Consider the following 25,737-nt stretch of genomic DNA (forward strand, 5'->3'; position numbering starts at 1 on the left):
ACGCTTAATAGACTGCTCTTGATTGACACCAAGCTCTTGTTAAATACTTTGCATTGGTTACATATTTATACAACCCACAGACAGAGTTAACCACTTTCAACCTGGCCTATATTGGAAAATTAAAAGATAACAGATCTGCAAGTTCACAACATGTCACACCACGTTCTGTAGATCAGCTATTTTTGCTGCTTTTATGTGACACTTATCATATGACAAAGTATAGAATAAAATAGGGCATTAATAAAAATATAAAAAATATTGAAGTACTGTATAAGGTTTCTGCCCAACAGCGACGATATGTGTTACATTGTAGATTTCAATATATTGCCCAGCTGTACTAGATAGTATATATATATATATATATATATTTATTTTTTGGGGGGGCTTTTATGCCTTTATTTGACAGGACAGTAGGCTGACAGGAAATGGGGAGAGAGAAGGGGAGTGACATGCAGCAAAGGCCGCCGGGATCTGGAGTCGAACCCGCAACGCTACATTGAGCCTAGGTGCCTGGACCACTACGACAGCGGTCCAGGCCTGCTGTACTAGATGTGACATAAGATGACGATGTTTGGTTACAGCTGTATCTGCTGTATCGGCGAATAATTCAAACTATTCATATAGTTGATGCCAAATTCATAGAGGTTGATGCTTTTTTATTTGCGGTGAAAAATCGAATTGAACATTTTGAGTTGCTTTATCACTGCTTAATAGTTCTGTGTGGGTGTACTCTTGATCAAACACCAGTTCGAAAAAAATATATTTTGGGGCAAATTAATTGCACAAAAACCACGCCCCGGTATGTAAGTACCTTGAGTGCTGGAATCCCTGTTCGCCAAGTTCTTTGCCACGACAGAACCACATCTATTCCCATGGCAACCAAGCATGTTTGTTTGTTTTGCAGCAAATCACACGTCCGTCACACGAACAAGACAACAAGTCAGACGACAAAAACGAAGAGGAGAAGTCTGAGAAGTCTGATAAAAAAGAGGACGAGGAAAAGAAGGACGAGGAAGAGAAAGATGAGAAGGAGGACAGCAGGTGAGTGAGGACGGGTGTGTCCTGCACAGAGCCGACATGCTCTGGCATTGTTTTGCAACAAGTTAACGTTTTAAATTAACCCACTAAGACCTGAGACCGATTCTACAAATGTCTTCTAAATCCTAACAGCGATCTGAAAAACGTATGTTTCTATATCAGTGGTGCTCAAACTTTTTCATGTCAAGGACCCCCAAAATATGTATTTGGCCGTGGACCCCCATCTCAAAATGTATTGTTCCAGGGACTCCCAGAAGCAAAGATTTGATTTACAAATGTTCTCTTTGATATATATATATTCAAAGATTTGCACAAATGTTCACGATTTTTCAAAAATAGCAGATCTACAAGCTCGTAGCGCGTATATCTGCTATTTTTGAATAGCCAAAGAAATAAAAAATGACACGGATACGTTCGAGGTCTTAACACATTGACCGCCAGAGGTTAATCTCATAATCTACTCACCAGTGCCAACGTTTTATTGTTGTTTTTTGTTTTTTTCACGTCGCCATAGACCTCGTTAAAATCCTTAAGATTGAGCTATGCACTGTTTGTAAACATCGCGGAGATCTCCCTGCGTCTACCAGTCCAAACCACGTGTCAAACGGGGCATCCATGTTGTAGTTAGAACGGTTTATGTTAAACAGTGATCAGCGAGGAGAAAAACTACTATCGAAGAAAATGGCGTTTCAGTGTGCGCTTTAGAATGGAGGCCTACGGGATGGGCAAAACGTGATCCCGAATAATTCCATTTCCGGTGGTGTTACAATGAAATGTGGCGTACTAGAAAATTGAAAAAAGTTTTTTTTTTTGAAAAAAAGGAAAAAGCACCACAGCCCGTAGGCTACGGGATCGGCGCTTTACAGTTGGATTTATCGGCCCGTAGGCTACGGGCCTGGCGGTGAGAGTGTTAATGGGTTAACCACTTTCAACCTGGCGTCCTTATTTTGGCCATTTCATTATGGGTGAATATTTTCACCCATAATGAAGATCCGGATCCGCGGATCCAGTCCTAATAAAAATTGCGAAATCAACAGGAAGCTGACATTTTTATTTAAAAAACAAACGGTACTGGGTTTGGTGATGTTCCATATCCGTCTGAATCAACTTTTTTACGTTTGTTTACGTGCTAAAAGAGAGACTTTGAGAACTGTTTCACCGTACGATGTAAGTCAATGAGGAACATATTTAGAATTATCAATTTCTAATCAATGGAGCAATTATTTCTGATTTCTTGTCCACTTTTGGGGTTACATCTTGGCAAGGTAGCTACACAACCCAAGCTTCTACCAAAGTGGTCTTGCCCTTTAACTGGTTAAGCTTTCATGTTTGATTGGATTTGTTGCATCAGCTCCAACAACCTGTGTCAGAATATTGTCATTCCTAGCTGGAACACAATTGACTGAGCTGTCCAAGACTCCAAGATCATCATCATCATCATCTCAGCAAAGATGCATGTTTGTACAGTTTTAGGCAAAAAAAATGCTTGATTGTGGTGGGCATAGTGGTGGGTCATTTCACCCTACTAACAGCAGGGAGAGGCTGTTGTTAGTGTACACCCTAAAGAAGAGAACTAACAACTGGGGACCATAGGACCACGGGTGTTTATTGACATATGCCCTTTCTCTTGTCTTTGCCACAGGGACATTGGCAAGGACAAAGACAAGTGTGACGTTGGGGAGGACGAGGACGGAAAGGAGCCGAACACACCTCGTGGCAGAAAGACTGCCAACAGCCAGGGCCGCCGCAATCGAAGGATCACCACCCGTTCCATGGCCAACGAGGCCGCGTCTGTGGCGGCCGAGGAGCCGCCTCCCCCGGCCCCTGAGCCTGCCAATGCTGCCAATGCTGCCATGCCTGAAACCCCACAGATGCCCAAAACTGAGCCAGCCCTCAAGACCATGACCATGAAGGAGCCTGCCAAACCCCCAACCCCAGTATCTGCCTTGGACGCAAATAAAGGTAAGCCTCCGCAGCTTTCATGTCATTTGCTGTTGCCCCCCTCCCCCACCCCATTGTGCTGAGTTCCCCAGTTACCATCCAATTGAAAATGGTGCCTAATAATTGACAACAGTTCATCAGTAATGTTGAGGATCAGGCCTAACAAAATAATATGTTGGTTTCCGGTTGGCGACCGACCCTATTAAATACGCGCGACCCAGATGATTTTATTGGCATTTGGAGTGAAAAAAAATAAATAAAAAAATTAAGTCAAAATCTGACCGAGTCAATCAAAAACGTCTTACAAAAAATATATTTGGTGCGACCACATTCGCGAAGTTTAATCAAAGTTTTCTTTCGTCTAAAATATCATGTGCGCAAATGTTTTGTTTTACTATTCATGCGTCATTGAGTCATCGTGAGGAGACGGCGGCGCAGCCGGGCGCACGAGTCACGACAACAACAGCAGCACATACATGTCCTCCTCCAGCCATGGACCTGTGTACAGTGTTTGTCGTCTGCCCGTGCAAACCACCTCCTAAAATAATTCGCTTGACTACTAAAACGTTTGCAGACATAATTAAGGAGGTGAAACAGTGCCGATGTCAGTTTTCATCTGCAGCAGGGAGACACGATGCGAGGAGTTAGCCTCGGAATCGGAGCCTTCGTCGTCTCATGCATCTGCCCCTCAGTCAGCATTTGACCGATTGTTTGCAGCCCAACATAACGTGCACTTGCCCACCGCCAAACAAGCTCAGAACAAAAAGGAGGAGTTGTTTAACGACGTACTAAACTTACTACGAGAGAGACAAGTCGGCTTCTCGGTCCCAGAGACGACGACCTGCGGATCCCATCTACTGACTGTATTAAAGTTCAGCTGACGTTACTGTGTAGTGTGAGAAAGCTAGCAAACGTTACCTATGTTTTTTTGTGTCACTAACATCACCAGCACTCTGCGCATGGAGTAAATAATATTCCCCGTTTAGACAAAGCCTTCTAGTATAGTCTCGACAAATAGGCAGTGGTGGAAAGTAACTATTCTACTGCATAGAAACATATGAAATCAGACAATTTGAAACCCCTATTAAAATCGTCTAGGACTACATTTGCAAGTGCTCTATAGTCCACTAAATAGAATGGGGCCATGACACAAAGGCTACAGACCACTTTTGCAGTGGTGTAAAGTAACTAAGTACATTTACTCAAGTACTGTACTTAAGTACAATTTTGAGGTATTTGTACTTTACTTCAGTATTTCCAATTTCCAACACTTTTACTTCTACTCCACTACATCTCAGAGGCAAATATTGTACTTTTACTCCACTACAATTATTTGAAAACCTTAGTTACTAGTTACTTTTCAGATATACATTTTGATATTATAAAACATACATTAACCACTTTAGCCCTATTTTATACATAGGCTATTTGAAAATAGCCGATCTACAAGCTCACAACGATGCGACGCGTTGTGAGCTTGTAGCTCTGCTATTTTTTTTTTTTTACATTTTAGTACTTTTACTTTTGGTACTTTAAGTACATTTTGATTCCAATACTTTTGTACTTTTACTCAAGTACATTTTGAATTGCGGACTTTTACTTTTAACAGAGTACTTCTACATTGCAGTATTCATACTTTCACTTAAGTAAAACATTTGAGTACTTTTTCCACCACTGCACTTTTTTTTACACATGCATGTATCAATGGTGGCCAATAAAGACCTATTTACCTATTTCATAATACATCAAATTCATGGTGCTTTTCAAGGTTTTTAACAATTCAAAAAAGTAAAATAAACAACTTTGACCTGTCAGTCATCAATGGGTATTTACACAGTCAGGTGTAATTAAGAGTCAATATAAGCCCACCCATTTGAATGGGGACTTAAAATTACTTACTTAAAATACACCCATGTTACCCATTGACACATCAAGATGGCTGCTGTGGAATACTGTAGGTCTAAATTGGCCACCATTGAGACAGACAAAACAACATTGGTCTGTAGTCTTTGTGTTTTACAATTCAGTTGTCTGGGGAACAGTGTCATATATTTTAATAGCTACATTCTCTCAAATATTGCATTGTTGAACATTGGAAAGGGGGAAAAAAGTTTAATTTGAAATGTTTGTCATTTAAAAAGGTCTGTGAACTTTTCATGGACTGTTCATAAATGCTCAGTCAACAGATATCCAGTTTGATCCAGGGATAGCCAGTAGCTAAAATATCTGCTTCAAAACACTTTATTACTTTAAGATGTTTGTTTTGTATTAATATTTTTGGTATGTGAGTGATACAGCACTTTACTTTGGTACTTTACTTAGAGTTGAATTAAAACTCAAAAGTATTCAACCAGTGTGTGGACATTCTATTCAAAGTTTTCAATTGTTTATTGTTTGTTGTTGTCAGACACTATTTTGTAAGTGCAGTGTACATGAACCATTTAATGATTTAGAAATTGGTAACTCAGGAAAACATAGAATATATAAAAAAGAAGCATTAATATCGATCATTGCCATAGGAAAAAAAAAAAAAAAAAAAAGCTACCTACCCATCCTTCCCATGAGGAAATAAAATAAAATTCCTTGCTACCCATCATTCCCACAAAAAAATAAAAATATAAATAAAATAAAATAAATTCCCTACCTACTCAGCCCTAAAATGACAGCCAACCGGAAACCAAAGTTTTATTTTGTTAGGCCTCAGCATGCTATTACAAGCTCGATCTACAAGCTCACAAAGTGTCGTGCTGCGAAACTTTGTGAGCTGGTAGAAGGCTGTTTTCCACGCACAACTATTAATCACCCTTAATATATTGTCGGTCTGTCGGACCTACTTGAAGTCCTGAACACTGTCTGTAACTTCTCGTGCACACATTCACTACATGTTGACACAATGGGAGGAGTAGCATTTTCATCTTGGGGCCATGGCGCAATAACATGCTTACCAGCGCTGTCTACGCGAGCTATTATTAATGTACTTTAGTATGCAGTATTAAGTGAACGCATGTGGGATTTATAGGAGAAGAGCTGTCATTGTTTGATAATTGAGGCGATACCACGTGCTCTGGGGGCTCAAGCTTACACATTCCATCAGTGTTAAATACTAACATAAACAATTACCATCATCTGTCCCTCACCTGCCTTGAGTGGTTGATGTCCAATAGGGTTTTCCAGCTAAATCATAGGTTGAATCATGGGTTGTTGTGGATCATAATAGGATTGTTGTCACTGACAAGGCTCCAAGAGGCTGGCGTATCACAGGACAACAACATCCTGACTTTGGCCTTATTGTATTAAGTACTGAAATGAGTTTATATGAGAATGATCCCATTTATACAAGGATCGCATGAGTGTGTGGGTAGTTGCAACAAGAGGCGAGTTGTTTTATCAGTCACCACTCCTATTTATCCAGTCTTTTTTCCTGGAATGGCATACAAGTATTTTATACAAGATTGGGGGATGTTGTAGAGTTCACAGCCGGAGAAGGGCACAGCTTAACCACATGGACCCCTAGCATCCCTATTCTGAGGTGAACATTCGGCGAAAATAGCTGATGTGACGAATTGTGAGCTTTTACGTTTTGGTGTAGAGCAGTGGTTCTCAACCAGTGGTCCGGGGACCACCTGTGGTCCTTGTGGGGGGTACCAGGGGGTCCCCAGCGAAATTAGTTAACATAGCGTCGCAATCATTTTAACCACTTAACTTTGGCTATTCAAAAATAGCAGATATACAAGCTCATAGCGCGGCACCAAGTGCCGCACTATGAGCTTGTAGATCTGCTATTTTTGAAAAATCTTGAAAATCTGTGCATATCTTTGAATATATATATACTTTTTAAAGCGAACATTTTTAACTAAAATCTTTGCTTCTGGGGGTCCCTGGCACCAGACATTTTCAGATGGGGGTCCATGGCCAAATGTATATCAATTTAGGGTCCTTGGCATGAAAAAGGTTGAAAACCACTGGAGCAGGCCAATTATAGAGCCCTGGGGGGACCTCAGTCAACTAAGTAACAGTCTGTAGGGTTTAGGATGGGTAACAGAACCTCACAATGCTGAGAAGTCATACAGGACACCCTCATAAGTCAGTGGCCAGGTGGTTCACCAGGTTCACACACACTCACTCGCTGACTCCGAGACGTGCGTAGTCACCCAGCCCTCCCGAGCCTTCCACCGTGAAAAAAAAACAAACTCCCAGGTCCGTGGGCTCCGTCTAGAAGCTAATCATCACCATGGCAAAGTGAGCCGTTGTCATGGTTCTCGGGACCATGCACACGAGACACTGATATCGTCCTTACGCTTTGAGAGCCCCCTTTGATGATGTCTGTTGTTTTGTCCGCGGCAGCTCAAGGTGCTCACAGGTACTTTCAGGGCAACCCTTTTTAATCTGGCTCTGCTTTTTAATTTGAGTCTTGTTCAGGTTTACAGCAGTACAAAAAGTTACAACTTGCACAAATAGAAAATACATACAAATTGACATACTAAAAAACATAAAAATGTATTTAATTTATGGCAATAGCAATATAATGGCACCTACGGAAAGCATATTTTTCCCCTCTACACCATATCTGCTATTTTCGCCTGATGTTCCCCCCAGAATAGAGATACTAGGGTTAATCAGTGCAGTTGAGTTCATTTCACTGTGTTTTGTTAAGTACTCTTCATGCATCAACTGGCTCCTCATCTGTGGTGCACTTCTCTCAACAGTCTGCTTGAGTTATGCAATGTCTGTCCCATAATGTGATTAACCCATTCAATCCGGGAACGCATCTGTGTCATTTTAGATTTCTTTGGCTATTCAAAAATAGCAGATATACAAGCTCATAGCGCGGCTCCCAGTGCCAAATACAAATCCATAACTAAATCCTAACATTGTGTTGCTATATCAGTGATGCTTCAACTTTTCCAGGTCAAGGACCCCCAAAATGATATGTATTTGGCCGCCGACCGCCATCTCAAAATATTTTGTTCCAGAGAAGCACAGATGAACACAGAAATGTTCGCTTTAAAACATAAATATATATATATATATATATATATATTCAAAGATTTGCACAAATGCTAAAAAATAGCAGATCTACAAGCTCATAGCGCGGCACTCGGTGCCACGTTATGAGCTTGTAGATCTACTATTTTTGAATCGCCAAAGAAATCTTAAAATGACACCGATGCTTTCCCGGATTGAATGGGTTAATGAGCACTCTGCAAAGCATGACCCTTCCAACCTCGTAACCCTGACTGTGACCCCTATGGCCAGGTCCTGGTTACATCAGGGATTTACCTATTACCTTTGTCGGTCAGGTGCAATTTCCCTGAGTGACCACTGAGTAGATTTAATGTGTGGGTGTTTGTGCGCGTGCAACTTGTTCTCCAGTAACCCCCGTGCCAAGGTTTTTTCTCAGAAGTGTGCTGGAGGGTGGATGGTGGTGGTTTGATCTTGTTAGTGGTCATGGGAGAGGCTTGATGGGTGGTTTTGGGTGGGGGGGATATGTTGTCATGAGGTTAGGTGTTACATTGTTACTAGACACCCCCGTCTGTTTTATAACTCCCATGTCTTAAAAAAAAAAAAAAAAAAAGAGAGACTGCTGAGATTAACGACCACCTCACGGGGGCTTAAACGGTCATGGGGAGTTGTGGATTAGTGGAACATGTGAGCGAGTCCTCCGCCATGGGAGAAGGCAGGCCAGTCAAGTAGACATGCATTTGACATGGGTTTGAATAGACTGCCTCGCCTTCTGTAAGGAGCCGGTCTAAACAGTGAGAACGGATCTCCTCATCTTTCGAGGCAGGGGGGAGGAGGTGGGGGGGGGGAGCTCCTGCAAATGTCAAGGGTTCATCTGCTGCTATATTTGTTGAAATGTTTACACAATCTCAATGAGTGCCACAGTGGGGAAGAGTGGGCCAGGGTTCACCGTCAGTCCCCCCCCCCCCCCCCCCCACCACCTAACTATGAGGCCCCGATTTGAACAATTGCCTAGTTTCCCATTCCTGGCACCACCTATTACAGTTACAGACACCAACCTGTCCAGTTACAGACACCAACCTGTCCATTTACTGAAACCGACTGTCCAGTTAAAATACAGACTGTACAGCTACCATGTGGTCACACCAGCAACAATAAAGCGGCCAGCAGTCATTCATTTACCATGGTAGCTTGGCTACAATGAGCAACATGAAGAGGCAAGATGCCTGGCAACAAAATCGCCACTACTTGGCTTTAAAAAAATCTGAGAAAAGTTCAACTTCATGCCCTCTTTCAGCAACACAGTAGCCAATATTATACTGTTTTCTCTCTCTCTCTCTCTCTCTCTCTCTCTCTCTCTCTCTCTCTCTCTCTCTCTCTCTCTCTCTCTCTCTCTCTCTCTCTCTCTCTCTCTCTCTCCCCCCCTCTCCCCCCCCTCATAATGTGTCCCCTCATACTGTGTGTGTGTATATACACATACACACACAGTTTATATATATTCTCTATAAATATGGTGTCTGTAACCGGTCAGGTGGTGTGTTGTCTGTAACTGAACAGGTGGTGTGTGTAACTGAATAGGTGGTGTCTGTAATTGGACAGGTGGTGTCTGTAGCTGGGTGGTGTCTGTAGTGACAGGTGCTGTATGTAACTGGTCGTGTCTGTAACTGGATAGGTTATTGTCCCAATTGGCTCCTCACTGCAGTTGCATTCTATGAATTTGGTTTTGTGGGCAGGTACAGTGTTTGTGCGTGCGTTAAGGGACAGCGACAGTGGATAAGGTAGTGGGTGTTGGGCTGGCTGTTCTGTGTGTTTGTCTCCATCCAAGGCCATATCCCAAAGAAGGAGGCATGGCTTTTCACCCCCCACCCCTGCTGTCTGGCGCTGGATCAGCTGACCAGAGGGCCCTCCCCTTGTGTGTCAGAGAGGGGGAGGATTGTTCCGAGCTGCTGGAGTAGAGAGAGAGAGAGAGAGAGAGAGAGAGAGAGAGAGAGAGAGAGAGAGAGAGAGAGAGAGAGAGAGAGAGAGAGAGAGAGAGAGAGAGAGAGAGAGAGAGAGAGAGAGAGAGAGAGAGAGAGAGAGAGAGATGAGAGAGAGAGAGAGAGAGAGAGAGAGAGAGAGAGAGAGAGAGAGAGAGAGAGAGAGAGAGAGAGAGAGAGAGAGAGAGAGAGAGAGAGAGAGAAAAGGAGGAGAACAGGCTTAGAGAGAGTTAGCAAACGAGTGAGCGAGGGGCAGGTCTCTGCAGCCCCTGAATGTAAACAGATTTTTAGATTAGTGGCCATGAGACGGTCGGGGAGCGGACTGTTGCTCTCTCTGTCCCTATATTCCCCCCTCTCTCTCTCTGTCTGTCTTTCTCTTCCTCTCTGCCAGTACTGATGGGGCCTGTTTATCTTTTATCTCTGTGATTTAGCTGGCACTATTGAAACTGGAGAAACTTCTCGCTGGACCGAGGAGGAGATGGAAGTTGCCAAAAAAGGTAGGCTTCTGACTCTCTCTCTCTCTCTCTTTTGTCCTATGCTGTCCACTTTTTGTGAACTTGCCTCCCTTGTCTACTTCTTTCGTTCTCTTCCCTCTTTGGTGGTCTTCCTTCCCCTGCCTTTTATGTGTGCACTTGCGCGTGCGCACACACACACACACACACACACTCAAACACAAACCACTTGACTGTGGTTAAATGGATGCTTCAGGCCAAGTTGAACGGATTCAGTGAGTGTTTTTACTGTTGTAGCTGCAGTGCCCTGCATGCCGTGATCTATTAAGGCCATCCGTGATGCAGCAGAGCGTGATAGGGACTTCTTCAAGGATCGCTATCTATTATTAACATGTAAACACTTTGTCAGCCTCTCTAACATTTCAGTTTACATGTGTCTCCTTTGATTCTTTGAAATATTCGCGCTGATCTGGTCCTGCCCTCGGACTGCACTGCTGAAGTCACTGGCTGGGTAACCCGCAGTCTAAAGCCCACACTCACTTAGCCTCACCGGTATGGCCTACTGTGGAGGGGCCCACAAGGGCTACGTGCTTTGAACTGGACAGAAGGATATAATAGAAGGATTCATTTAGAGACTCTCTGGTGTGGATTTGGAAGATTTGGCTCCCCTTTCAGAATGGAAATGTTACTGTTATGACTTGAAAGAATTCAGGCCTGTATCATACGTCGTGTCAGATTTATAATTCATTGTTGCCTAGCTACTACTCATGGCCGGTCAGACCTTCACATCACACAGTTAACACTGCCCTCCTGTAGTGCAATGTTGTAAGCTGTTAATCTGTGTAAGGGTGAGTGTTTAAACAAGGCTAATGGATACCAGACCCTGCACCGAAATCAGAAGTTCTCCCCGAGGGCACAGAAACCAACATTGGTTATGTAAAAAAGCAGTTTGCATTCATTGTGGCTGCATGTAATTTCCTCTTCTGTGTGTTGTTTGAATAGATCTGAATTGTTACCATTGGTTTGGGGTAAATTATTACACACAAATGTATGCTAGCTAGGTAAAGACCTGCTGCCATAATGTTGACATACAGTGGTTAGTTATGTTTTTTAGTCACTGATCATACATGCGATTTGTTAGGCCTGTGGAATTTCTTTAGTACTGCAGAAAAGCATTGAAGCATTGAACTGTGTAGAAAAACTTTATATATATCACTCATCTTTAATTAAATGCATGTGTGATCGAGGTGCAGACACTTCTTGGGCCTCTTAAGATTGATTCAAGGAATTCCCAACTGCAAATAAATGTGGATTCAGTCCTCTAGGCAGGTTTCTCCTACCTTTTTTGCACCAAGGACAACTTTCATGTCATCAATATTTTTTACAGACCACTGAGTAATAATGATAATTCTTTATTATTTTGACTATAGTAACTACAAATCTTTGTAGCTTGTACGGAAAATAATTACACTGGTTTGTTCCTTTGCAATGTTTGCACTTCGGGGGTCTATGGTGGTTGGGAGTGTGGAAGTAACACTCCCAACCACAGCTGGGAGAAGTAAGGTCTCAGTCACTCCCAAAATCCCTGCTAATGTTTGGAACATGTCAGATATGTCCCTGTACACTTGCTGTCCCTAGCCCCATCTGTGACCTCCCCCTCCATTGTAGCTCTGGCCCGCACTCACTCAGTCACATAAACTTACCATCAAACAGCAAATGGTCAATTATTAAATTCCAAATATTAATATCGATTCCTTTGGGGGTTTTGAGGTTTCCATTATACTGCATGATATCTCTACAGTACACATCCAATTGTGTGTACTTACTGTAACACAAATGGCTCATGTCTGAAACTCAGACACTTATTGCAACCTTATTGTTTGCAACAAAAAGACAAAAAAAATACAAGAGACAACAGAAAAGGCTATTTCAAGTATAAAAAGAGAGAATATTATTTTAATTGCATTCATTAATGGGAACTATGGGATTAGAAACAGTCTTTTATTGTACTTTAAAGATCTCTGTAGGCCTGAAAAGTTTTTTAATTTGTGGGATACTTAAGGCTTTGCCTTTGCTGTTATACAGAATAATAAAGAGCTCTTGTAGTAAGTTCTGTTGGACAAGGTCTCTGCATTGTGATACGTATCGTGAGGTTGTAGGCAATACCCAGCCCTACAGCACGGTCGGAAAATAACTAGCCTGGAAACCAGACGAATCTGCCATTGCCAAAAGAAAATTGCCCTCGGCAGATTTGGTCTGGCACCGCTCAGTTGTGATTGGATTTCACTCCCTCCGAAGTGGTGATGGACCAATCAGGGGATTCAGGGCCCAGTATGCAAATATGGGGCGGGTTTATCACCAGAGGCATTTTTTTTATTCGCCCCTTGGGAAATGCAGGTTCCACACAGTGGACATTCTACACAGTGATATTAGTCTGGCCATGCCAGGCTAGAAAATAACCATCCATCTATATACAGTAAGATTGTTATTATTTAGTTTACCAGTAAAACATTTACATTTGATGTGCCTGCATTCTGATTATTCATTGCTTTATAATTGTGGCTCACCTGGTAAAGCGCATGCCATTAAGGCCCAGTTCTTGCACAGCCGACCCAGGCTTGAATCCAACCCAAGGCGCTTTGCTACATTTCCCCATCTCTCTCCTACTTTTCCTGTCTCTCTCCACGTTTGCTATCAAATAAAGGCTAGATAATGCCCCACAATAATAACTTCATCATTAACAGTAATAATCATTATTATTGTTGTTGTTATTATTTTCAATTTGGAACTTCATTCTGTACCTGGAGCATGGTGTGACTTTGCTATTATTTTCTTCTGTCTTATAAATGCATATAAAGATGAGATGCAGAAGTTTAAAATTAAGATGAAAGTTCCCCTTGGCAACTAAACTGAGCTACAGTATCGTTGCTGTCCGGCAGAAACCAACTCACTACTCGCTAACTCCATTTTTCCGCTTTTGCATTTTTTCCATAAATCAGTGCTATTGAACACCCTTTATGTCTGTGTGTTGATTAAAAAAATATTAAAACAATGAAAAGTATTAAAAAGCGCTTCTGACAAAACCATCCATTGGACCCTCAAACTTTCTGCTAAACCAGCCAAGTCCACCAAAGGGGGGTGGAGCTAGCTGGTTTCGCTGACTCCAGGCTCCTCCCCCGTTTGACCTCCAACCTCATTGTGAGCTTTGAGGTCCTTTTAGCTGTTCTTATCAATGATGAACAAATCCTCCTAACTGCACTTTTTGTTTTGTTTTTGTCATTTCCTGAAAAATGAACATTTTGGAGTAAGCTGGTTTCTGCCGGATAGCGGAGGTATGGTGTTAGGTTTAGTCATGTAGGCTTTGTTTATATGGAGCTTTTTTTGGTCAATCTCATGTTAGTTGGAAGACTTGAGTTTGACATGTGAGTGTTTTGATGCAAGGACATGTGAGGAACATCTAATGCAGATTTGTTGCAGTGTGTGATGCAGCTGACCCACGTGATCGATTCAGCCCAGGCAAAAATATAATGCATCTAAGAGGACAAATGTAACATAAGCAGTTTTTAAGGTCCTTAGTGACAGCAGTGGATCGTTGAGAGAGTATTTATGGACATGTTATGGCTGCTACATGAACAAAGGTTAGACGCGTAATGTACCATTGCTGCTGCTCAGAATGAATGGGAGCTACTTGAAGCTAGAGAGAATGTACAGTTCCTAGCTACTGTGTGCTGCCAGGCCTTTCGGATAAGTGATGTCCTCAGGGGGATATAACGCATAATCACAAAACAAACAAGGCTCAGGCACGTGACATACAAACTGTGTGTTTAAGGCACTCCAAACAAGATGGCAGTCTTAACCACTTTCAATCTGGCTTCCCTATTTTGGCCATGTCATTATAGGCGAAAATCTTTCAAAGATATTATATTTTTTTGTCTAAAATTCAAGATTCAAGAGATTTTTGTTGTCACAAGGATGTACGAGTACATGCACTGTGAAAAACTTGGGGTGTTCCATAATACACAATAAAAATATCTAAATTGTTAACATCTACAATATGTATATAGGGGCTTGAGTGGTTAACATCCCAACAACCCCATTCATTTTGCTAAAACAGTAATATGGGACTTTGCCCTCCACTATATGGCAATTTATCAAAATGCCAAGGTTCTTCAACTCAGTGCAGAAGAGAGAGGCTACCATGGCAGGAAGGGGATAGAGGGAGAATAGTGGTTTGAGATTTAGAGGAGAAACACTCTTAATGCCAAAGGTAATTGGCAGCCTTCAAGGGCCATTGCAACTTGTAAGTGTAGGCTTAAAACGGTTCATTGAGATCATTAAAGCTGATTGTGAGCTTAGCATCGGTCAGGATAGGGCAGTACATCAGCAACTGCTAGCAACATGTTTCCCTTATATATGGTGTAGCGTTGTAAAAGTTCTTTAGTCACAGGATGCAGATAAATCCTGTTAAATTTATTTTTTGTAGCAATGCTTTTCACAATTTTATAATGTACACGCTTATATTAACATATAAAGTATATTTAGTTTTGTCCATTTGTACTCAAGCTTTGAGCCTGTGCTGAATAGTCTTCTTCTATCTCACATTAGGACTTGTTGAGCATGGACGCAACTGGCCGGCCATTGCCAAAATGGTGGGCTCCAAAAGCGAGGCTCAGTGCAAGAACTTCTATTTCAATTACAAGAGACGTCATAACCTGGACAACCTGCTCCAGCAGCACAAGCAGGTGAGTAACACATTTATATGCAAAAGTATTATGCAAAAGTATCATGAATATGTTCATATTCTGCTGAAATGATATGCCAACATTCTATATTTGCTTCTTCCAGGACACACGGCGAGCTCGGGCTGATGCCAGGGCGTTGCAGGGCGATGGTCTAGCCACAGCATCAGCTGATGATGATGATGAGGACAACCCAGATGACAGTGAAGGTCAGAGAGAGGAAGACACGATTACATGTACACACACATACACACCTAATGCAGGCATGCAAACTTCACAGTGCATGGATTTCGTAACAATCAGACTTCCTATACATACTAGTCGGGCTTCAATATAAGAGTCACTGTGATAATATGATGTGAAACTTATTGTATTATGATTTGTCACCTCACGTTTTATTTTTAAGTCTGCTTATACTCATACCACATGAATACTGGGGATGTCACAGTTTCAAGGTTTTAATTTCTCAATGTTTGTATTTACGTATAACGTTTTATTCCTGAGAGGTGCAAGTGAGTTATAGAAATTAAAAAACTAAACAAAAACAAACAATGGCAAATATTCAGCGTTTGTTCACTACTGTCTGTCTTGGGTTTAAATGAGAGGAAAAAGTTTATCAGACGGAAAAGGAGGTGGAAAGGTAGTGCTTTAAAAGATCTAATCTGCTTCTGTGGACTTGGTCAACTGTTGTATAACAACTTGTCGGCTTTGAAGAGTGAAGGAAGGTTGCTGTATGGAATGCAAATGATTGGTCCATTCGTTTGGATCTGGCAATCCTCCTCTTGTCTCTTTCTGCCTACTCTACTCCAGAGGTCCTGGACATACTCGTATCTTTTCTGTCATATCATAACATGGAAAAGGGCTTTGAAAAAGTCAAATAGCCTGCCTTGCCGTGCTTGGGAAAGGGGTTACTGAGTGTGTGGCCCGATTAGTTTGGGCCTTTACATTTCATTCCAGTCATCCATGTCTGCATTAATTCCCTAGTTCAGGGCAATCCTGTTCCTGGGGCTAACAGATTACCGGACTTCGTCTTTTGGCCATCTTTTTTCTCACTTTTTGTTCTTGGTTTCTTACTTTTTAGCTTGCTAGGTTAATATCAAACTTTCTAGCTTGCTTGCTTGTTTCCATCTTGTCCATCTCCTAATGGAGTAGAAACTCACACACAAGTCTGTGTGAGTTTATTGAATATTGAACCAATGAAAGGTATTAGCAAGAACTTGTGACTAAATAATATTAAATCCATTGAGTGTAGTGTAGTTGAAAAGTTATGCATGTACAAAATCTTTCAGGTTTTTTTTCCCCTCTCCCTCTTTCCAAATTACATTGGAATCACAATTCTTGTGATTCCCTTTTGTTTATATTTTTGAAGTACACGTATAAAATCACTAATTTGGCTAAATGAGGCATAGACTGTCTGTCACCACACTAGGACATGCACAAATGCAGCCGCACACATATGTGATGTTGTGACACACATAATAACTGACAGACACAATAACTTACTATCAATAGTTCAACATTGGAAAGGGAAGCCACACTGTTAGGGTTGTCACGATCATGACATTTTAGTTGATGATTAATTGCTACACAAATAATTGTGATTAACGATTTAATTGTGTTTTTGGCTTTGAACAATGGAACATATAATCAAAATACATTCCTGTCTAGCTTTTAGGCTTCGTAAACACGACACGTTGTGAGCTTGTAGATCGGCTATTTCCGCACATTTTCTTTCATGTCTGAACATGGAAACGATAATTATGCAAAATAATTGTGATTATCTCAAATAATTGCGATTATGACAGGTCTACATGCCGCTATTAGATTCTGTCTTGTTTTCGTTGTGGTTTCAGTTGCATTCGATATACTGTATAGAGAAAGTGTCAGCCCGATTGTAATCGTACATAACTGAAAGTGATTTCACTGGGGACAGGAAGCAGTCATAAGGGTTTTTGCCATGTTTATTCTTTCTTTGTCTCTTGAAAACTCAAACTGTTCCAAAGGAACCTTGGCAATCCAGAGCCTATAGATTGTCACATGGTTGGGTGATCCTAAAGAATACCAGGGGAAGGACTTGTGCTGTGCAAGTATATTATATACTACTCAACAGAGCCTTCATGATGTTTGCTATTTCTCTGAGGTCAATGATATTAAAGTGTTTAAGAAATGCATTGTAGCATTGAGGGAGTAAAATGTCTAATTAATGCTGAGAGCAAGTATAGGTGCACATAGTCTTAAATAGTTGGAGAGTTTATTAAAGCGTTTCAGGTTGATGAAAACATCTGCCATGGGAAGGGGCCACTGGTTAACATCTGGACACGGTTTCTACATACCATGCTGTTATTGGACTTGTACTCATCTGCTCTCTCCTGTTTCCCCAGGTGGTGATAACAGCTCTGACACAGAGAGTGCCCCCTCTCCCTCCCAGCCAGACCCCTCTAAGATGGGTGACCCCAAGAGAGGAGATGGTGCTGTGGGAGACAGCCAGTGCATGGAACAGGACAGAGGGCATACCAACAATGGGAAGACCCTGGAGCCTATGTACGGGGAACTTCGCGTCAAGCAAGAAAAGAGCCCAGAGGGGGAGGCCAGCACCCACGAGGAAAGACCCCGGATGTCTGCCTACATGGGCCCGGTGCACCCCAAGAGTGAACCGCAGGATGTGGACATGAAGACCGGAGAGGTGCAGGTCAAGATGGAGCCTGAGGCCAAGGAGAAAGGAGACAAGGGGGACCACGGAGAGAGGCAGAGGGAGCTCCACTCTGATAATGACTCCAGCGCCACCTGCAGTGCCGACGAGGATGTGGAGGCAGAACCTGAGAGACCGAGGTAGGACTTCTGTGCATGTTGTCTGTACTTTAATGACACTACTCATATTTCCAAGAGTGTGCTTTTTTTAGGAGTGGGTTCGCAACTCACTTTCTTTTGCTTCTTTCTTTCTTTCTGTCTCTTGTTTCTCTCGTTTCTTTTGTCTGCCCTCAGAATGTTTACCATGGACAAGCCTTCATTGCTGCATCCTCCAGGTTCGGTGCTCGTGTCTTCAGTCAAGCAGGGCCAGCTCAGCATGCAGCAGCTGCAACAGCGGGCCGCCGCCATACCGCCCATGGTCAGTCACTACAGCAGAACCTATTCTCATATCATATTAGTCTTTTTAGAAGGGTGTGGGAAGAAGTCTGAAAACATGCCTCGTTTATCTGTAAGGTTTGTTTTGTATCTCGCATGCAGATCTAGTATTTGACAGTCCAGCTCATCATGGCTTGTCGTCCTCCTCAAATCTTTCAGGTGCCTGGTCCTTATGGCCCTGGCAGTGTTCCCATCAGCGGCTTTGCCATGTTCCAGCACCAGATCAAAGCGGTGCACGAGTCGGCACACCAAGAGGACAAGCAGAGGCAGGATCAGGGCGACCTGGACCGCAGGACACCTACCTATAGCACCCGCAGCCCCACCATAGTAGACCGAGATGGTAAGAGAAGACGAACAAACACCGCTACCCTGTTTTCTGTCTTTCTCTTTCTATCTGGTCTCTTGCTCAGTAGGCATCCGTACCCCTGGCTCTTAACAGCAGATTATTTATGGCCAATACGTCTTTTTGTCCCTTTCATTCCTTGTAAACAAAAAACATGTCTCAGCAAGACAAGAATAAGGCATTAGCTGACCATCATTTATCTGCAATGTGAACAGAGAGCCGAAGGCTCGCTTTTCGCTCTACTTGAAATATATTTTGCAAGGAGACACTGGGCCTTTGTGTTGACCTTTTGAGGGTGTGTGACTTGTTTGTCAGAGCAGTACATACTCCTATGTGCAAGACTATTTCAACTACTTAATGCCTTTAACTGCGTTAAGAGGCATACTGGTCAAGTCAGTGCATGGTCTTTATCGCTGTTGTACAATGCTATTAGTACCTTCGCTGTAAATGGCAGCTAAACTGGACCGCCCGACCACAGAGCGTTGCAGCCAAGATACATTTCCAAAGTTGTTTCGTCCCGAAGCCGGAGTCTACGTTGCATATTTATCACCCCATGTAGGTCTGCTCAGCATTAGCTGACGTTGAGCCTTTCTCTCATGTTTTCCCTTTGTCCTCATGCCTGTGTACTGCAGGTAAGCCCATTACCTACATCCCTTATGAAATGAAGCTGGCTATGGACCAGGAGGCTCAGTCTGGTCGGCCAGGCTCCCCCTACAGACTTTCCCCCAGGGACATGAGCAAGGCCTCACCCCAGCCCGACCCCAACGTCCCCAATGTGTCCCGCTACAGTGTGCCTCCAGGTAATCAGCACACGTCTTCCTCCTTCCTCTTCCTATTCCTCCCCTCCCCTCCTCTCTTGCCTGCTCTCTCCCATTGGCCATATTCACATGGCGGCTATCTTGTTCTTCCTTTATACTTTCCCACCCCCAATGTATGAATTGAGAACAAAATGGCTGCGGCATCAATATGGTCAATTTCCATCCTCACTCACCTTGGTAAATATTTATTCTTACCAGACTAGTTTTCCCATCTTTGAAAATCGAATTTCTGTGCTTGGCTATGTTGGACATAGAGCGGTATACAGATTTGAATATAAAAACAATTGAGTGTTTTATGATGCGGGTTGAGTTTGACCGACCTGTGGCTTTGTGCTATTGTTGTTTTCCATTTTTTGTACTCATACTAGCCCCCACCCTTCACTTCGCAAAACAGACCTTGGAGCTATCCTGTCATGATTCTGGATTTGAAACTAAGCATTTTGCCAATACTTTTATATATTGTATTGTAGTATAATTAAAGAGATTTCCATATTGAACTTGTCATGTTATATTCCTTGGTAGTAGGGATGTACTGGGCACAAATAGACGGTTAGGCCAAATAAATGTTGAAGTCAAATAAATGTTGAAGCCAAATAAATGTTGAATGTTGAAATGTTGAAGTTTTAAGCTCCTTTTTATTGGGCTAAAAGTGAAGTGACCTATATGATAATATACGGTCGAGCTGTGACTGTCTAGTTGTTGTCAGATCTACAGTAGGCTCTACCATTTTGCATTTGATTTTACTTTATAGCTGTGGAGGACTCTGAGGAAAGTAATCATCCACTTCAACACTTTGCTCTGAGATGTCGTTGTGCTTGCTTTTATTTTCTCTTTACAGTCGTGTGTGTGTTTGTCTTGTCGTCTGTGGCGGGCGGTGGAGTATGACCAAATATGGACATAAGCAAAATCGCCTTGTGGGCAATGGTTTCAGTTTTGTCTGACGTCACGTGCACAAATATGAACATGGTTGCTCACCAGCGGTTGACGTCAGCGCAAATTACCGTTGTTAGGCTTCTGTTCTGTTCTGTTAGAGCTCGATCAGAGAGGAGGAGGGAGAGAGGCAGGGAGGTTGTGTGTGACAAGACCAGAGCTCACATAGAGAGGGGGAGAGAGAGGCTATTTCAGCCATGCAATAACCCAACCAATGCTGGGTGCCGAAACCTGATGTGTTGTCAGCCCAAGAACCTTAGCAACGGCGGGCAAGCTGAAAATGCGGAACTTAGCGCTTGTACTATATATGTTTAGTGAGTGCTTTTCCATGTAGAAAATTGGCATTTTCTCATTTTTTTTATATAAGGGCCTACTCATTTATTTTATAAAGACTGGTGCTGGTTCCTGTTAGCAATAGGAGTGCAAGAACATTGAGAATAAAACCACTTCTCTTAATATGAAATACAAGCCCCAATGTTTACTTTCCACAAAGGCTGGTAGGAGTAAGAACAAGCAATAGAGTTGAGTGTAAAGACTTCCTGTGACTTAATGCATGCACTTGCATCAAACATAGACTGATGCATACGTCATTACCAATATTGATATCAAATTGATACACTTTGTCATAAAACCTTGTACTGTACTTAATTTGGGGAAATGAGATACAGTACCAGGACGTTGTGCTAAATGTGTGATTTTTAGATATTTTTCGCTATATAATGAGAGTGAATGGAATCACTACTTAAGGTTCATTGATCACAGAGCACAGGAGGAGGATAAAAGTTGATAAACTTATATCATACTCAGGCCAGGTAGCTATACAACCCAAGGTTCTACCAAAGTTCACCATCTCCTGTGTTTTTCCCCATGTGTCACATTTGACCAATTAAAAGTCATTGACTTGTCCTCCCAGTTTTTGGGACTTGGGTATGAATTTGAATTTTTCACACCCAGGCTCTGGGGAATTTATTTCTTACTGCTGAATCCAGCAGGATAGTGTGATGTCTGTACTTGCTGGAGGAACTCTCGCAACATTTGCATTTTTAATTCAGTAAAGTGCAGGCCGCGACAGATGCTTCCTGCAGGAACGTCGCTCCTGGTCACCATGTCTGTATTATAACCCGTTTAGTCAGCTGTTCTCCAGGACATGGCTGAACAGACAGTAAGCATGGGTCAAGGTCACATGGGGTTTAGGACAGCGAGGGTTCATAGAGGTTTTTAAAACAAACATGGACTATAACCATTTAAGGCATATTTTCAAAAAACGTCACAAGCTCACAAGAGTACTACAATCTACAAGCTTGTAGATCGGCTATTAGAAAAATAGTCACCTATAATGACATCGAAACGGATGTTGGTGTTAAAGTCATTAAAGCAGAGGTCTTCAACAGGGGGTCTGCGACCCCTAGGGGGTCCGCGGAGGTACTGCAGGGGGTCCGCGAAATTGTTGTTTGATTTGATATAAAATAAAATCTTTATTATATTTTTTTTTCAAAAATGTCTATGTCTTTAAACATAACATGACATATTTTAATAGCTTAGTATTGAATGCACAATAACATGGTATGTTTATACATATTTTGTAGAGAAAGAAAAGGTCTTTTGCACACCTACTGGGACAACCTGTGGGTAGGAGCAGGCTCCAGGCAACCATTTGTTCATGTTTATACATATAAAACACAATTGTATACATAAATATACGATATATGTGGTGGCCTACCCCCTACCCTACGAGGTAGGGGGTCCCTGCTCCATCACCCCATCAGTTTGGGCGTCCCTGGCCTGAAAAGGTTGAAGACTCCTGCATTAAAGCATTAATGGAGTTAACGTTTTAAATGTAGTCTGTTTTTTCCCTCTCTCTCTTTACCCAGTCCTCCACCCAGCCCCCAACCAGCTGGTACAGAGCCTTCCGGATGGTGTGCGGGTGACTTTCAACAGACACAGCCGACCTTCTAACATTCCATCTCCTCCTCCACTCATTCCAACCTCCAAGCCCACAGACAAGCCCTCCTTCATTCAGGGAGGCTCAATCTCCCAGGTAAGACACCACAGTAAATTGTTAACAGTGACTTTGTGGCTAAATAAAAGTTTAATATAAAATTATCTATGCCACTTAGTTTTTACCTGATTGTGTATTTTCTTTTGACATATCCTATTTTACTACCCTTTTACTACCTATATTAACTATTTTCTATTTGATTCATTTGTGTAGATATAGCTACTCTACTTATATAAACAGAAGAGCGCTCTTAAACCATTAATTCATTGCCTGTTAACAACTGCTACCATGCTGTACTGTTACTGTGCATTTGACAAATATCATTTAGTTAGATATTGTAAACCATCAATTTGGTGACACACCAATCATATGCACCTGTTATGGTACCTTTTTAACATCTCTTTGTCCAGCTTTCTTGTTTGTATGCAGTCCTTGCAATCCTGCCTTTTTATTCTAACCTCTTGATTTGTGCTGTTCCAGGGAACTCCTGGCACGTACCTACCACACGCTGCCTATGGCCCAGAGGGGACAAAAGGCAATGTGGGTTCAATATCGCTGGGTCTGCCCCGACAGCAGGATCCCAGCAAGCCCGGTAAGACTGCTAACAATTACTATTGTCATCATTCAGTTCAAAGTTGATGTGTGTGTGTGTGGGTGTGGGTGTGGGATTGTCACAAAATCCCAAGGCACACAGCACACTGTTTGGGAATATCTAATATAATACTGTAGATAGTACCGGTTTGTTATTTAGACAGATGCTAGGTTTGAAGTCTACCAACCAGCTATCCTAGTCACTTAGTGGTGCATACTTGTTTTCTAGCTCTCTAGTTAGCGTTTAGCCTATTGTTTGTTGACTAGGGTTCATTCCACTTACTCTGACCTTGCACTTTGTAAGTCACTGTGGATCTGCTAAATGCCTAAACTGTAAATTAATTATCGCAATACTCCACTCACCATTGCCCCCATACAGTTGCGTTGTCATTGACAAAGAGTGAGATTGAGTTACATGATTTAATTAAATTGGTTAATCCAATTGATTCATAATGGATCTCTCTAAATGCTGGTAGAATCAAGACCCTAATGTACATGTCATCAAGGAGCTTTTTCTGTTTCTGCTTTCTCAATTAATTTGAGGGCAAAGTTTGTGGATTCACAGCTTTTTACATTCAACACTGGGTGAAATTCACGTGTGATTAAATTCTTTGACAGCTAATTAGTACTGGATGTATGGCTGACTGGATGACTTATTTCCCCTTCACAACTAAAGCAAGCATTGCCTCTGAATGACACTTTAGTTGCTAAATCAAAGATTTCTGCAGCTCAGGCAATGATACGTCTGCCACCACAGAACAGTTGAGGGATAGACCCTTCCCTAGAGTTTTGCAGCAGAGAATTGGCCTCCTTGCTCTGTTTACACAGACCTGACAGAATGTGGCAGGCTGGTGTAGGATGAGAGAGTCCCTCAAGTTAGGCCCAACCAAAAGCCATCCCTCTTCAGTCTGGGGTTTCTACATAACTACCACCACCACCACCGACAATCTCTGGCCTCTCACACCCTGGAGTTCCTACCACAAATGCCCCCCCCCCTCCCCACAGACACTATCCAGTGTCCACACAAACCAATCTCCTCATGTCTCGCTCTTTATTTCACCAGGAGGCCCATTGCCACCCATACAGGATGGGAGAGGCAACCCTGCCAAGATGGGTGAGGGTCTAGCTTTCAGAGGATCAATCACTCAGGTAATGAATATGTTTTGAGTGGAATGGGACATGCAGACATGCAAAACACATCTGTAGTCAAATATATGCATCTGACTACCACTGGCTGAATGTGTATGACACTATTGGTCATGTGTATGGATGTTATGTTTTTGGTTTGTCTGTTTCTCACAACTCTTGCTCTTGCTTTAACAGGGCACGCCAGCCCTGCCTCAGTCCAGCATTGCTGCTGACCTCCTCAAGGGCACAATCACCAAGTTGGCCACAGAGGACCTGAGCAACCCAGACAAGGCCAGGGGAGAGCAGCTGGCCAAGGGTCATGTCATCTACGAGGGCAAGAGTGGCCACATCCTCTCCTACGACGGTAGGTTCTGTGTGATTATTCAAATATTAACATATCTTTAGCCAGTCCATGAACAGGGAACATTAATATTCATGCATATTATATTTCTCCAAAAGCTATCAAAAATCCCAGGGAAGCCACCCGCAGTCCCAGAATGGGCCATGAACTGAAACGAACCTATGACATGGTGGAAGGACCCATGGCTAGGGGACATCCTGGCAGGGAGGGTGCCCCATTCGAGGGTATGTTTTGTTGATTGTGAGCTTATATATGCATTGCTCTGTGCATTCTTTAAAAGATTAGTGACAGTGTTGCTCTTTTTTACAGGCTTGATTAGCAGAGCCTTGCCTAGAGAAGGTGTTCATGGAGATTCTAAGGAGAGGCCGCTGATGACCGGATCCATCATGCAAGGTACCTACATTCTAAAGTTCACTGTTACTGGTGTCCAATAAGGCTGCACAATGTGCAGCCCTATTAGACACCTCTATTGTATTTATAATGTTGGGATATTAGTTTTATACAATTAATAATAATGTAAAGCTACAATCCTTAAGTTTTGTCAGTTGCCTCCCTCTCCTGACAGAGAGAGGTAATTGTAACGATGTCGGAACAGCAATACAGATCTAGTGTCCAAGCTGGTGTGCCATCTGCTTCAAATAACTATATTGACATTGTCAACCAGTTGGTGTTCTACCTGACACCAGGGTTTACATTTCTCAGTGGAAGTGCAGGGAGACCATCCATTGCAAATGTGCTAGTTACATTGTATAACATACTCATAAAGAGTGGACAAAATGGCATTCTATTCATAAAAATAAGTCCTGGATTGCAGCTTTAACAATATTTTAGGTATTCTTGAATGTGTTAAAAAGGACGGTCTGTTGTGTGCAGATATCGTGATTGATATCATCATCACAATATGCAGTACAGGGAAAATATCACAATATCCTTGAATAACATACATACTACATTCTGGGTTTTTCTACAGGGACACCCAGGACTTCAGCAGAAGCCTATGAGGATAGCATAAAATATGGGAAACAGATCAAGCGGGAGAGCCCACCTATCCGTTCTTTTGAAGGGGGTATTGGCAAGGGTAAGCCATATGAAGGCGGAGTGAACACAATCAAAGAGATGGGCCGTTCCATTCACGAGATCCCACGACAAGAACAATCCAGCCAGGACAACCGCAAAACACCAGACATGTCTGACCGGAGGGTTATGGAGGGTTCTATGTCTCAGGTAAGACAGGCAGTGGTGGAAGAAGTACTACGATTTTTTACTTAAGAAAAATATCAATACTACAATTTAGAAATATTCTATAGTGAAAGTCCTGTATTCAAGGTATTGGCAT

General features: G+C 42.4%; 1 protein-coding gene across 6 annotated transcripts in view; it reads left to right on the forward strand.

Annotated features, from left to right (window-relative positions):
* ncor1 (nuclear receptor corepressor 1) overlaps positions 1-25,737 on the forward strand; it is a 71,745-nt gene that overhangs the window by 33,691 nt on the left and 12,317 nt on the right. For 3 of the 6 annotated variants that reach the window (XM_080436400.1, XM_080436402.1, XM_080436405.1), the window contains 16 exons: positions 905-1,041; positions 2,681-3,000; positions 10,349-10,414; positions 14,975-15,111; positions 15,215-15,317; positions 17,490-17,937; positions 18,091-18,214; positions 18,391-18,571; positions 19,207-19,374; positions 22,164-22,360; positions 22,802-22,913; positions 23,976-24,061; positions 24,236-24,404; positions 24,500-24,625; positions 24,711-24,794; positions 25,372-25,625. In XM_080436400.1, coding sequence (XP_080292526.1) covers positions 905-1,041; positions 2,681-3,000; positions 10,349-10,414; positions 14,975-15,111; positions 15,215-15,317; positions 17,490-17,937; positions 18,091-18,214; positions 18,391-18,571; positions 19,207-19,374; positions 22,164-22,360; positions 22,802-22,913; positions 23,976-24,061; positions 24,236-24,404; positions 24,500-24,625; positions 24,711-24,794; positions 25,372-25,625 — 2,712 coding nt within the window. The remainder of the gene's footprint in view (positions 1-904; positions 1,042-2,680; positions 3,001-10,348; positions 10,415-14,974; positions 15,112-15,214; positions 15,318-17,489; positions 17,938-18,090; positions 18,215-18,390; positions 18,572-19,206; positions 19,375-22,163; positions 22,361-22,801; positions 22,914-23,975; positions 24,062-24,235; positions 24,405-24,499; positions 24,626-24,710; positions 24,795-25,371; positions 25,626-25,737) is intronic. The other 3 variants (XM_080436401.1, XM_080436403.1, XM_080436404.1) reach the window with 3 other exon arrangements.

This window comes from Gymnoscopelus braueri, assembly GCF_963280865.1.
Source record: "Gymnoscopelus braueri genome assembly, chromosome: 8".
Lineage (NCBI taxonomy): Eukaryota > Metazoa > Chordata > Actinopteri > Myctophiformes > Myctophidae > Gymnoscopelus > Gymnoscopelus braueri.